The 13,993-nt window shown below is 40.6% G+C and overlaps 1 protein-coding gene across 2 annotated transcripts in view; it reads left to right on the top strand.

Moving 5' to 3' along the window:
- Positions 1 to 370: 370 nt before the first annotated feature.
- GNG4 (G protein subunit gamma 4) overlaps positions 371 to 13,993 on the top strand; it is a 236,466-nt gene continuing 222,843 nt past the window's right edge. Inside the window, exons 1-2 of one of the 2 annotated variants that reach the window (XM_075203365.1) lie at positions 371 to 750; positions 1,361 to 1,487. In XM_075203365.1, the coding sequence (XP_075059466.1) occupies positions 1,423 to 1,487 (65 nt within the window). In that variant the 5' untranslated portion in view covers positions 371 to 750; positions 1,361 to 1,422. Of the gene's footprint in view, positions 751 to 1,360; positions 1,493 to 13,993 lie in introns of those variants that run through there. The other variant, XM_075203366.1, reaches the window with a different exon arrangement.

Here is a 13,993-nt window from a genome sequence, read left to right as displayed (position 1 = left end):
CGGTAAAACGTAATGCTTATTTTTGCTCACGTCTCTATGGGGCGCGCGCAGAAGTGAGCGGATTTTTCAGTAAAAAAAAAATCGCTGCGTAGTGTCTTGCGTCCATGCCAGAATGCTACGAAGCAATTTTTTTTTTTTACAATTGAATCTGCCACAATGATTGTTAAATATGTCCCTTATATAGCTAAATTAAGAATTTTCCAGTACGCTTGCATGTTGTAGTGCCTATCTTGGTGCCGAGGTTTCAAAGAATAAGAAAAATGGAAAAGTGATAGGAAAAAAGAAGACGTGATAAAAAAAACCTCAAGAACCAAATAGTTAATAGAGCGAAAGAATAAATAAAAATACCGAACCATAGCACTGTCGCTAAAAGATGGCTACGCAGCAGTTACTGATGTCCACACAGCCTAGGCTTATCTGCGTGTGCATAAAGAAACGAACACATTGTAATTCATAGGAAGCTGGGAAATGTAGGGATGCCTTCCTTCTCCGTGTGTGGATCTGACAGGCTGCGATGCTATTTATACGATGGGGTGGATAGAGCGTGGGTGCGAAGAACAGCGCGTTTCTATAGTGAATCAATTAACAGCAGTCAGTCAAGCGCAGAAGCTGCCATGAGCAAATCCCTGTCGGCATTTCCTTTATATTTCTTTCTCTTCATCTGTTATATAAGCATTGGTTGCGTGTAGCATCCAAAATTACTTCGTTTCTTAGCGATTTACCTCTGCCTGTCTACAATGTTCCCCCTCGGTAAGTCTTGGGTGTTTGCATGCTTTGTGTAATATACTACCATCTATTCTCTGCTTTGCATATCAGCTACACAGGAATGGTGGAGACGGGCTGCAAGAGTGAGACAGGAGCAACCGGATGCTCCTCTCCGCTTGTAGCATCCTATGGATGAAGTGAATAATATGGTAGAAATGGATGATGCTTATAATAATCCAGATAATTAGACCACTGTGTGTATATATACATATATATATATATATATATATATATATATATATATATATATATATATATATATATACATATATATATATATATATATATATATATATATATATATATATATATATATATATAAAGACCACTTTTTATTTTGCTGAAATAGCACATTATTTCAACTTAAAATACATGTCTTAATAAGAACCCTTACATTTCAAATAGGGTTAATATTCCTTTTATCGGCATAGTGTACAATAGTTACTATATAATGTAATTATAATCAGCTGTTATATTGATTTCTGCCTCCACCATAATTGTGCCAACACAGTATTTCATATCTAGGTCATTGTGCAGTTGTTACAGTTTCAAAGCCTAACACATAACAGTTCCTGCTTTATATATGTGTTTGCAGGTCATTTTCTGTGGGTAGTATGTCAGTGTTGATAGAAGAACTAGTAAGCATACGAGACTTCCATGAAAAGGATTACGTTTTGGAGTACAGTCATCCAAGCCTGTATTCTGTACAATCCACACAGACGCTTTGGTGAGTCACACAGTATTGAAAACAGTGTCATAATAATGACGTTTGGATCGATAAACCTATGTATTGCTTGTTGTTTAACTAGTTCTGGTATATTAAAAGGATTGGTGCATGGCCTGCTGATAGCCTACATGATTCCTTCCCCCACAATGGCTTCAATTAGTGGTTTTGGCAGTAGAAGACTGAACAATATTACACCTTCCAGAGTAACTGGGTAAGAAGGTAATGGAGAAATAGCTGAATTTCCTGTCCATCACAGGTCGAGGATCAGTCATATATAAACAAGCAACTTTAACTGCATTTAGAAGAAAAATATCCCAAACTTATTCATGGCAGTAAATTCAACTCAGCAGCAAGGCATTCCATTAAAAATATAGGCCATTGATCAATTTCTACCTCCTCCAAGTACATTTAAAATCAAGTAGTTTGCAGGGGAATAAATGGATTTGTGGCCCACACTAAAATCTCATCCAGCAAAACAAAATTATGTTTTTGAATATGACCAAAATACCAGGTCTAGCCTAGCTCATCAGAAAATGATCAATTTTGAACCACTCTCAAACACTGCCATCTTGTCTCTCAGAGTATTGCCCTTCCTGTTAAAAAAAATGCAACCATGCACAATAGTCACAAAGTGCCATTCACAGTGAGAACTTGCATTTGTGCAGTTTTGAAAATTACATTCACTGAGGGTTAGTTATCAACATGGCACTTTGGTAACTATGGTTTTCGCATCTTCGCACCTATCAGACACATGATTTTATTGTCAGTTTGCTCTAGGAAAAAAAACACTATTTGCTGAACAGTTGCTATTCATTTCTGCATGTTTGCACCTATTAGTGGTGTTTGTAAAGGACCATGATTAACTTTGTGTCACAATTATTATTTATTCCTAAAATAATATGATACATATATTGTATTTTTAAAATCTTGAATTCATGCTACTACACTTATGGAAGCAATGGAGGGGATTGTCTCAGTTTGCAGTAAGCACTTTAGAGATAAGCTAAGTCTCTCTACATTTTATCTATATTTCCAAAATTACAACATACGAAATACAGAAAATTAAAAATATCTGATAATTATGTTAATCAAGGATATACTTCAAGCATTACATTGGTACAAGTTAAAACATAAAAAATAATTCCTTGGATGATAGACACTGAAGTAGAATTGAATTGTCAAGTAATAGATTTAGGTAACCCTGTCCATTATACTGGAACCATTGAGCAGGTACAGTTGATTACAGGGGTTCCAATCTTGTTCATTAACTTGGCCACACAGTCAAAGTGGAAAATGAGGTTATACACTCCACTTGCAGTAAATGACAAACACTTCTTTTGATCGTGATTGGCTAGGACAGGGGTCAGGATTTTTTTTTACCTTTTAACCCCAAATATATTTAGATACGCTGACGTTACCCCCTTGATTTGAAAGTAAGGAAATCATATACTATTAATTATAGGAATTCAAAATTTTATTGAATCAATACAAAACTTCTTTGAAAGCTTCAACTTCAAAACTTCAGGTTTTGGAGAAATGATGTTGCTTCATTTTTGATACAAGAGCATCAATATTGGGGCATTTTGATGTCAGAGCAATTTGGATACAGTCTTCAGCATCCAATCGATTTCTCTGCTTTGTTTTTATGTTCGTTAGAGTGGAAAATCCTTGTTCGCAAAGGTAGGTTTTTGCAAAAGGCAGCAACTTTTTGACTGACTTCTCATGTGCAATTTTGAATGTCTGTGCAGCAGTTGACATCCAAAATATGACAAATGTGCTTTGTTTTCAAATGCAATATGTGCTTCATTATGGTAACGAAGCTCAAGAAGTGCCTCTGCCAACCCTTGAGGCTCTTCTGGTACAACAGCAATTTCACATTTAAAGGAGTCTACAATCCAACTGACAGCATGTGAATCGGCAGCATTACCCCCAGAAATTTCATTTTTACCCCATTTGGGGTAATTTACCCCTGTTCCCTGACCACTGGGCTAGGAGAAGTTAAATGGTTGTGGTCAGTCAGGTGACGCAATCTACAGCACTGAAAACCCTAACCAGTAATTCCACTAACAGTTTTTTCTTTCCCACTGTGTTTCTGCCTAAATGTTTTATTTATTCAGTTTTTTCCCATCCTCCATTGTTACTTTTTCTCTTAAATTCATAATTTTACGTAGACCCATTGTTGCCTTTCCCTTATACTTTTATTATTTTATGTATGTACCACAGAGTTTTAAGTTGAAAGTAGAAATATAGCCCCTAAATCCTATTAACATTCTACCAGCCTAGCACTGTCAAAAGCAGTGGCCGTCATAATTGCAACAGAGCTAATGTCGACACTTAACCTGCCGACATTTTCAATTTAGCCGGCAGGCTAAATGACGACACTTGCGTTGTGTAGACCGGTGGTAGTCAGCATATCGATAATGCCATCCGCATGCTCAATGACGTCATCAGCTGCAGCCGCCTTCTTGCTTCATCGTCATTGGCTGCTGTCGGGTTGAAGAGGAGTCGTCATCGGGCAGGGTCGGGAACCAGAACCTTCGGAATAGTCACGTCGGGGTGAGTCTTGTCGTTCTTCTCGGCATCGATATGCCGTACCACACCCGTGCAGACAGGATTGTCGCCAATCACAACGCCGACATTATACGGCCAATGCCACCACATCCGGCAGCTATAGCCCTGACCCGGCAGCATTGCTCTTTTAATGACAACGTTGTGATTGGCGACATTGTCAATGTCGACAATCACACTGATGTCAACCTAAGTGTCGACATTTTCATGTCTGCAGGTTAAGTGCCGAAATTAGCTCTGTTGCAATTATGTACCTTACTCGTCAAAAACAGTAATTGGCAATTGGTGCAAGTATGGGTGTGTTCAACCACTTCAGTGTTTGCTGGTCAAGTAAGCAGTAATTCAGGAGAAAATTAAGAAAAGGTTCAAATTAAGTACAGGGTTGGCCTAAATGTGATATTAGGTAAAATGTTTTTTTTAAAGGCTTATAGCACTTTCAGTCAAAATTTATTCCCTTAATAAAAGCTTTGTTCAGAAACTTTGTGTCATCGTAGTGATTCATGCATTAATATGACATAAAGATTATTTTAGTGCGGTAGTTGGAGACTGTTTTTTACTTAAATATTGGAAAATAATTAGGGCTACTAGAAGTTGCTGTTACTATTTTGATTAGAGTATGAAATAATGTTAATTATAATGAAATCAGGTGGGTATTCCATAACATTCATAGTAGATAGTAGTAGTAGTAGTAGTAGTAGTAGACTAGTTCACATCTGTGGAAGCAAGAAAAATATATTTTAAAAAGAGAGAGTAATATGATTTGGGTGTGACACAGGGTTTCTTCTTCCTAGTGGATTTTAGACCATATTTGCCAGAACACGGGGTACACTGGCCACTAATGACTGCTGAAAAATCCATCTTTCATTAGCTGACTGTACCAATGGCACCCCATGGAATAAGGCATTTTGCCTCACTGCTGAAAAGCCTAATCTTGTGCATTAATGATTGAGCTGGGGGATAAGCAGGGTTTGTCCATACATTTGCATTTGCTGAGTTTGGGGGTGAAGTAATTTGGGGGTGGGGGGGGGTTAGATTGGTCTGGGAATGGCTGCTGCAGTTGACACTGTGTATTTTTAGCTGAGCGGAGAGCAAACGATAAGGCAGCTGTCTGAGCAGTTTTAAGAGGAAGGAGTGTGATTTTCTGACATAATCAGGCTTCTAAGTATGTGCAAATCATTAGGTCTTTGGAGTGCAGACCAGAGTGTTAAAATGGTAAAACCTGAGGAAAATAGTATACTTATGTCTACAAACATCATTGTATTGATATATTTTATTTTCACATATGAAATCATTAACCAGCAAGGTATGATGCTGCTAGAAGTCATAACCTGAGAGGAAAAGTGTACTTTGTGTCATCAGGCACTGTCGTGCTGTGTAACAGAGACTGTACTGAAAATGTTATCTTCATATAAATAATAAGTAACCAGTAAGCTATGATGCTTGTAAAAGCTATATAACCTGAGAGAAAAAGTGTTCTCCAAACATTTGAAGTATTATTATGTAATACCGTAAAGATACATAACATCAAGGGGCAGCACGGTGGCTCAGTGGTTAGCATTTCTGCCTTACAGCACTGGGGTCATGAGTTCAATTCCCAACCATGGCCTTATCTGTGTGGAGTTTGTATGTTCTCCCCGTGTTTGCGTGGGTTTACTTCGGGTGCTCCGGTTTCCTCCCACACTCCAAAAACATAGTGGTAGGTTAATTGGCTGCTAACAAATTGACCTTAGTCTGTGTATCTGTGTGCGAGATAATTTAAACTGTAAGCCCCAATGGGGCAGGGACTGATGTGAGTGAGATCTCTGTACAGCACTGCGGAATTAGTGGCGCTATATAAATAAATGGTAATAATAATATTTTGCTGTAAGCGGTGGGATAAACAGTGCAACATAATTTGCTGTAATAGTTAATTATTTATTTTTTTATTTATAAGGTGCTACAGACTCCCTAGCGCCAAACAATCTTATAAATACAAATAGGACATAATATAGTAAGCAAAATTACAAATACATGAGGCAATTAAGGATGAGTAGCACATGTGAGTGTGACTAAAACTGTACTGTATACGGAATTATGGTAGAGCGAAAAGATCAGTGACCTATCCGGCCACCAAAATTTGTGTGGAGAAGAAGAAAAAACTATCTACAAGCGGTGCCAGTGAAAAACTCTCTTGGGCCTGCAACACAAGGAGACAAGTTGTGTTTGGACAGCTTTGGATTTCAATTGCTTTTTTATTTCAAGTGCATTTCGTTTAAATTGTGGAGTTACATCCAGTAAGGAGTGTTGTGCTGAGAGAGTGAGATACATTGAGTAATTAATGTGCTTATTGAAGGGAATTTGTTTTTCTGTGTGTTTATTAAATGTCTCTTTACCTCTCCCCCTGCCCTGTTAGAACTAATGGGTGTGGTTAAATTGCATTAGGTGATACAGCTGATTAACTTTGCACCTTGGCAAAACCATGTTGCATTGGTGGGGGAGGCAAATTTAAAATGTGATGGCAGATTTATAGTTGGGGTAAGGCATGTTCTAGATCAACTTTAAATTTCAGTGTAAAAATAAAGCTATCAAGTATTTGTATGCTACAAGAAAAAACAGCCAGTATTTATCTTATGTGCAAAATAATAAACTGATTTACACCCCTTGCATTGTAACATGGTTTTGTCCAGGAGAAAAAGTACTCATTTTTTTGCCTTACTTTCTTTAATGAATCAGGCCCATTGTGTTTAAAGTGTGGAGTTGTTCAGTAAGGATTTTAATCCAGGAAGGGGTTGAATCTTGTAAGGTGCTATCAAAGGTTAGTAGTAGGTTATAAGTAAATTTAGTCAAAATAAGATGAGTGATAGCAGGATTGACGATCTCATATCTCAATGAATATCTTGTCATATGTATGCACACTTGGAGCACCTCTGTGAGAAATGTGAGCAATTTGTCTCTTTGGAAGCCCAGGTAACTGATCTAAGGCAGACCATTGCGATATTAAGGGAGATTGCCAATCTGGAGCACAGTTTACCGTGCACCATTGAGGCATTAGCTGAGTCGGGGGTAGCAAAGACAGAGGAATACACAGATAGGCAGTTGGGTAACAGTTACAAGGGCTAGCAGACCGAGGAAGAGGCCAGTTCTGAATTGAGCAATCCCAGCAGATTTGCCAGATTGGATGAAGATTTTGTGGAAGGCAGTTCAGAATTGGTAGAGTTGGTACCAAAGTTACTCAAGGACCTAGGTAGATTTTGGTTGTAGGTGATTCAATTTTTAGAAAGGCAGAAAGGGCAATCTGTTACCAAGACTGAGCATGCCGAACAGTGTGTTGTCTCCTGGGTGCTCAGGCTCGACAGATTACATATCAGGTGGACAGATTGTTGGGAGAGGCTGGGAATGACCCAGCAGTTTTGGTGCATGTTGACGCGTTAGAAGAAGATGAGGTGTCCTAATAAATGATTTCAGGGACCTGGGTCACAAACTTAAGGCAAGGACATCCGATGTAGTATTTTCGTGCTAGTTCAGGAGGGCAGCGTGAGATTAGGGAGGTTATTGCATGGCTAAAAGATTGGTGTAGGAAAGAGGGTTTTGGATTCTTAGAGTACTGGGTTGATTTCTCGTTTAGATGCCATCTTTATTGTCGAGACAGATTGCACCTACATGAGGAGGGGGCTGCTGTGCTAGGGGAGAGGATGGTTAGAAGGTTGGAGGAGATTTTAAACTAGGCATCGGGGGAGGGGCAATGAACTATTGATGGGTTAGGCATTGAGGGTAATAAGGTTGAGTTTGACAACAGTCAAGAGGGTGAAGAGGGGGGAAAGGGAAGCGTAACTGATAAGGAGAGGTCCTTGTTAAAGCCAATAAGAAAACCAGTCATATCAAACCAAAAAGAATTACTAAAAGGGGGCAATAGACTTAAGTGTTTGGTTGCAGATGCAAGAAGCCTTACAGGTAAAATGGGGGAGTTAGAACTAGTTGTAATGAACGAGCAATATGATATTATAGGGTATTACTGAGACAAGGTGGGATGATACACATGACTGGGCAGTCGACTTGAAAGGATATACTCTCTTCGGGAGGAATAGGGTAAATAAGTGGGGAGGAGAAGTATGTCTTTATATTAGGCCAGTGTTTAAATCAAGTATACAGGGGGCGTGGCTTGACAACCATAATGGACTGCTGCATTATCCTAGAGCTCCGTACCACCGACTCCCTGCTACACATAGGTAAGTGACACTAGTCACTACCTACACCACATCCTTACATTCTTACACTAATTTATATTCCAACTATATTGCTGTTCAGCGCTCATGGTTCTCAGGATCCTCTTCTTTAATGTGAAGGGGCTTAATAGCCCCCAGAAATGTGAAAAACTTTTTGCTACCCTCAGGCTTCACATGGCTGACCTGGTCTTTCTGAATGAGACACAGTTTTTGCATTCCTTCCACCCCGAACTGTGCTCCAAATCGTATCCTGAAACTTTCATACATGTGACCACTCTGGATTGCGTGGGGTCGCAATCCATTTTGCTTGCCATCTTGCTTTCGAACTTTTAACCTCTCTTGAGGAAGCTCAATAATAAGTTAAGCACATTGGTTAATGTTTATGCCCCTAACCAATGACAAAACTTCTTCTTTGCTTAACTAAATTCTCTCCTCTCACAACTTTGCCAAGGGGAGCTCATTGTTGCTGGAGTCTTCAATACTGTTTTGAATAGCACTGTGGATCGTTCTGTCCCTATAACCACGGCCCCTGTTCCGTCAGGACCATGACATTCTAAATCCCTCCTCAGTCTTCCCAGCTTCTCTATATCTCTTGAAGTCAGAGTGAAAAAAACATGATTTTTCCCTAAACTTCCAATTGGCCCAGATCCACCCTATAGTTTGGTGAGACCACGCTTCTATTTCTGCTCATCTTTCTGGCCTTCTGACGTGGTGCCTCAACAACTCTCTTCTCCACAATGTGAATGTCCTAACCCAACTCCATACACGTCTGGAGGAGTATTTTGATTTCACCACCTGGATATCTCCAAATCCACCTTTTGGATGGTCCACAAAGTGGTCCAGAGGAGACGCCTGATCAGCATGGCCTCTAGGGCAAAAAATGATATCTCACTAAAATTAATGAGCTTTCCATCAAGCTCCAAGAACTAGAAGTTAGACTGAAAGCTGCCCCCGACCTTGCTTCTCTGGATGCCCTTCGTACCACTAAGTCCGAATTTGACCTCCTTCTCTCTGGACAGGTAGCCAAATGACTTAAATGGCTCTGGCAAACATTCTATGACAGGGGGAACAAGGTGGACAGAATCCTAGCATTGCAACTCTGTGCGGCCAGGACCGACAAAGATATTATTTTGATTCATGACTCACGACCTGGTGGCTATCAGAGCTGCATTTCAAAATTACTACACTAAACTTTATAATCTGCCGACCTCTTCTTCTGCTTCCATACTTCTGATCACCACCACACTGATTACTGACTTTCTCGCCAACTGTAGACTTCCTAAATTTGTCTCGTAGTGCTCTCTCTCACCTAAATGGCAAAATCTCCATTGAAAAAGTAGAAGAAACCATTAAAGCGCAGAAACTCGGCAAGTCACCTGGCCCTGACAGTTTCGCAGCTGCATATTGCAAGAAGTTTGCGGGATTGCTTGCTCCCCACCTGCATTTCTTGTACAATAGCGACCTCTGGGGTGGCCTCTTTCCCCCTGAAATGCTGGAAACCCGGATCAGGGTGATCCCTAAAGAAGGCAAGGATCCACTTAGCCTTCTTAGCCAACTGTCTGAATACCTTTCTCCCCTCTTTGATCCATTATGACCAGGTGGGCATTATACTGGGATGCCAAGTGAGGGATAATACCAGACAGGCCAAATCACTAACTCCAGGAAATCATCCACTATTATGCTCTCTCTAAACACTGAGAAAGTGTTTGACAGAATCTCTTAGACCTTCATGAAAGCGACCCTTGAGGCCTTTGACTTCGCGGTTGATTTCCTCGCAGGCATATTGGCATTGTATAACACTTCCTCTGTGAAGGTCTTGATTACCGTTACACCCTCCGACCTGGTCACCACCAATAATGATACACGACAGGGCTGCCCCCTATTCCCATTGATGTTTACCCTAATAATCGAACCCAAGGCCGTCTTTCCTATTGGACACGCTGTGCAACTGCCCAGGGGCCCCTTGTGCAAGGGGTCCCCATAGGCAGGGCTCTGAAGTAAGCACTGAAAAAAACTCAAAACAAAACAAAAAAACGTTACCTTTTTGCAATCACGTGGTGGCGATTTGGCTCCCTGCCTGTTCCTCTCCTCTATGCTGCACTCCCACTGAATGTCGAGCGTGACATCATCACACCTGGCATTTTTGGTGAGGAACACACAAAGGAGCCACGAAGGGACAGACAAATAAGCGAGGAACAAAGAAAACAGAAAAGAAGAAAAAAGAAGAGAAGAAGGTGATAGAAAGGTAAGTGAAGGTAGCACAGTATCTAATACAGGGACGGGGGGGGAGGGGGAGACCAGAAGCATGGTGAAGGGGACAAATAGGAAAATAATACAGGGCACACTAACTGATACAGGGGAGGGGGGGGAAAGAAACATGGTGAAGGGGGACAAACAGGAGTATAATGGAGGGCACAGTGTGTGAAATTGGGGAGACATGAAGGGGGACAAAAGCAGCTGATGTGGATGTAAGGGGCATATGGAGAGACAAGTTAACCCGTGCATGATACTCATGCATTCTAGTCAAATCAAGCTACTTAAGGTGTTAAAAAGGTTCTTGTCATGCATTTGGGCCATAGCCCAGGCCTCCTCAGGTGAAGAGCGTTACTTCCCGACGTAAGCGCCCTTTTTTAACGTGGTTTTGTCCACATGTCACCACCTCATCATTCTTCTCCATCACCTTATCCTTCATTTTCATCGCCACATCTATCCAGATGTCTATCCAGACACAGGGATCTCTCTCAGCTGTCCTGAGTATCACACTCCTCTCACTCTCTCACCCCCGGCAACCACCAACCACTCCCCACTGTCACCCCCGGCAACCACCAACCACTCCCAACTGTCACTTCTCCTTCAAGAAATATATATATATTTTTTTTAAATCTTTATAAACACTTTTAACAATTAACAAATTAAATTAACAAATTAAAAACATCTTAGTATACCAAATTTCAGCCCTTTCTGAATTTTTTTTTCCACACACACTAAGAATTTAGTAGGTCAGTGTATAACTCCGCCCAGCAGGTGGCGCTGCAGCTTGGTTTTATTTTTTCCACACACACAGACAGACTAACACACGCCACTAGACATTTATATTATAGATATGATGCGCATGCAAAGGGCATTTAGTTAGGTTTGATGGCATGTGGAGTGGTGTTATGGGTTTGATGGCCATTTAAGAATTTTTTTTATCCTCACTTCAACAGTTCCCTCCACAGCGATTGTGAAGTACTGTGAAGAGAATATATGTAGCTCTTTGAAACCTCCTCCCCTGGATACAGCATCAAGGTAAAAGGTAAAAGTTGTACTGATTTAGTGATTATTGTGAACATTTAGCATTATTATGTGGCTTAATCTCTGTAGTAAAGCATGTTTTTTTAATGTTTAAATACTGACATTTTTATGCAGGTAACAATAAATATAAGCTTAATTTTATCAATAATTTTATTCCTGTGAGTGGTTGTGTAGGTAGGGGCCCCAGTGCACTGCTTGTCTCAGGGGCCCATAATGTTGTTAATATGGCCCTGATCGAGCCGCAAGCTTCTCAGATTATTATCATCATCATCATCAACCTTTATTTATATAGTGCCAGCAAATTCTGTTGCGCTTTACAATTGGGAACAAACAGTAATAAAACAATAGTGGGTAATACATACAGACAGATGGGACAATGGGATTTTGAAACACAAGGGCAGGTGCAACATCATATTGCACATTGGTCCAGCTAGAATGCAAAGGTAAATAGTATTGAGTGGGCTGTGTGATCAGTCACACACCAATGTTGGGCAGAGGGTTGTTCTCTTGTGTTAGCTGTGTAAAGGCTGGTAATAGGGTAACCTAGGGAGATTAAGATGCTAGTTGAGGAATATCATACGCTTGTCTGAAGAGGTGGGTTTTAAGAGAAGGCTTGAAAGTTTGAAGACTAGAGGAAAGTCTTATTGTGCAAGGGAGGGAATTCCACAAAGTGGGTGCAGCCCGAAAAAAGTCCTGTAACTGGGAATGGCAGGATGTGATGAGAGTGTAAGAGAGACGCGGATCTTATGCGGAGGCGTCGAGTTGGGAGATATTTTGAGACAAGTGAGGAGATGTATGTCGGTGCAATTTTGGCCTTGTAGGTTAGTAGAAGTTTGTTGAAAAACAGGCAACCAATGTCGAGACAGAGTGGGTTAGAAGAGGAAGAAAGATTTGCAAGGAAAATCAAGCTAGTCGCTGCGTGCAAAATAGATTGTAGAAGTTCAAGTCTGATTTTGGGAAGGCCAGTAAGGAGGGAATTGCAATAGTCGATGCGGGAGCTGATGAGTGCATGAATTAAGGTTTATGCAGTGTCTTGTGCAAGATATGTGCGTGTTCTGGAAATGTTCTTTAGATGTATGTAACATTATTTAGATATAGAGTCAATGTGGAGAACAAAGGATAGTTGTGAGTCAAGGATTACACCTAGGCAGCGAGCTTGCAGGGTGGGATTTATGATCATGTTGTCAACAGAAATAGAAATGTCAGGCAGGAAGCTTCTGTTTTTGGGTAGGAATATTATTCAGTTTTTGAAAGATTGAGTTTGAGTTGGCGAGAAGACTTCCAAGATAAAATGGCAGAAAGACAGTCAGTAACACGAGACAACACAGATGGTGAGAGATCAGGAGAGGATAGATAGATTTGTGTATCATCCGCATAGAGATGATACTGGAATCCAAAAGAGCTTATTAGTTTTCCAATAGAAGTGGAGTAGATAGAGAATAGCAGAGGACCTAGGACTGAGCCTTGTGGTACTCCAACTGATAAAGGAAGTGGAGCAGAGGTGGATCCAGAGAAATGAACACTAAAAGAGCGATTAGATAGGTAGGATGAGAACCAGGATAGGACAGTGCCTTCAAGGCCCAAGAATTGTAGCTTTTCTATAAGAATTTTTTTTATCCCCACTTCCCCAGTCTCAAATGCACCAGAGAGATCCAGGAGAATTAGAAGAGAGTATTGGCCTTCAGTTTTTGCTGAAATCAAATCATTGACAACTTTGGTCAGCACAGTCTCTGTGGAGTGTTGAGAGTGAAAGCCTGACTGAAGAGAATCCAGTAGGTTGTTTGCTGTAAGAAAGTGTGTGAGGCGAGTGTAGACAATTCTCTCGAGCAGCTTCGAGGGGCATGAGAGCTGAGAGATGGGGTGGTAATTTGAGAGACTTTAGGTCATAATTTTGTTTTTTCAAAATAGGAGTAATCACTGCATGCTTGAATAGTGATGGAAAAATACCAGTAGAGAGAGAGAGAGAGAGAGAGAGAGAGAGATTACAGATTTTAGTTAGAAGTGGAATGAGCACAGGAGACAAGGACCTACCTATTTGTGAGGGTATGGGATAAAGAGGTCAGGAGGTAGAATAGGAAGATAAAAAGAGAGTAGAAACTTCCTCTTCATTTGTGGGATCAAATGAAGAGAGAGTGTCAGAATTGAGAGGCAGAGGAATTGAGCTGATTGCTTGTCGAGGGAGATGATACCATATCAAGTCTGATCTTATCAATTTTGTCCTTGAAATAGCAAGCAAGATCCTGGGCACTGATGGCAGTTGGAAGGTTTGGGGTGGGAGGAGGGGTTTAGAAGAGATTTAAATGTGTTAAAGAGGCGTTTGGGGTTAGAAGCCTGAGCATAGATGAGAGATTGTGAGTTTGTTTTACAGTGTCCAGAGCATTTCTATAGGAATGGTAGATAGCAGTACATGTGATGAAATCATTAGAGGTACAAGATT

Source organism: Mixophyes fleayi, chromosome 3 (genome assembly GCF_038048845.1).
Source record: "Mixophyes fleayi isolate aMixFle1 chromosome 3, aMixFle1.hap1, whole genome shotgun sequence".
NCBI classification, from domain to species: domain Eukaryota; kingdom Metazoa; phylum Chordata; class Amphibia; order Anura; family Limnodynastidae; genus Mixophyes; species Mixophyes fleayi.
Note: the sequence above shows the minus strand (reverse complement) of the source record. Positions and strands in the feature narration are given on the sequence as shown.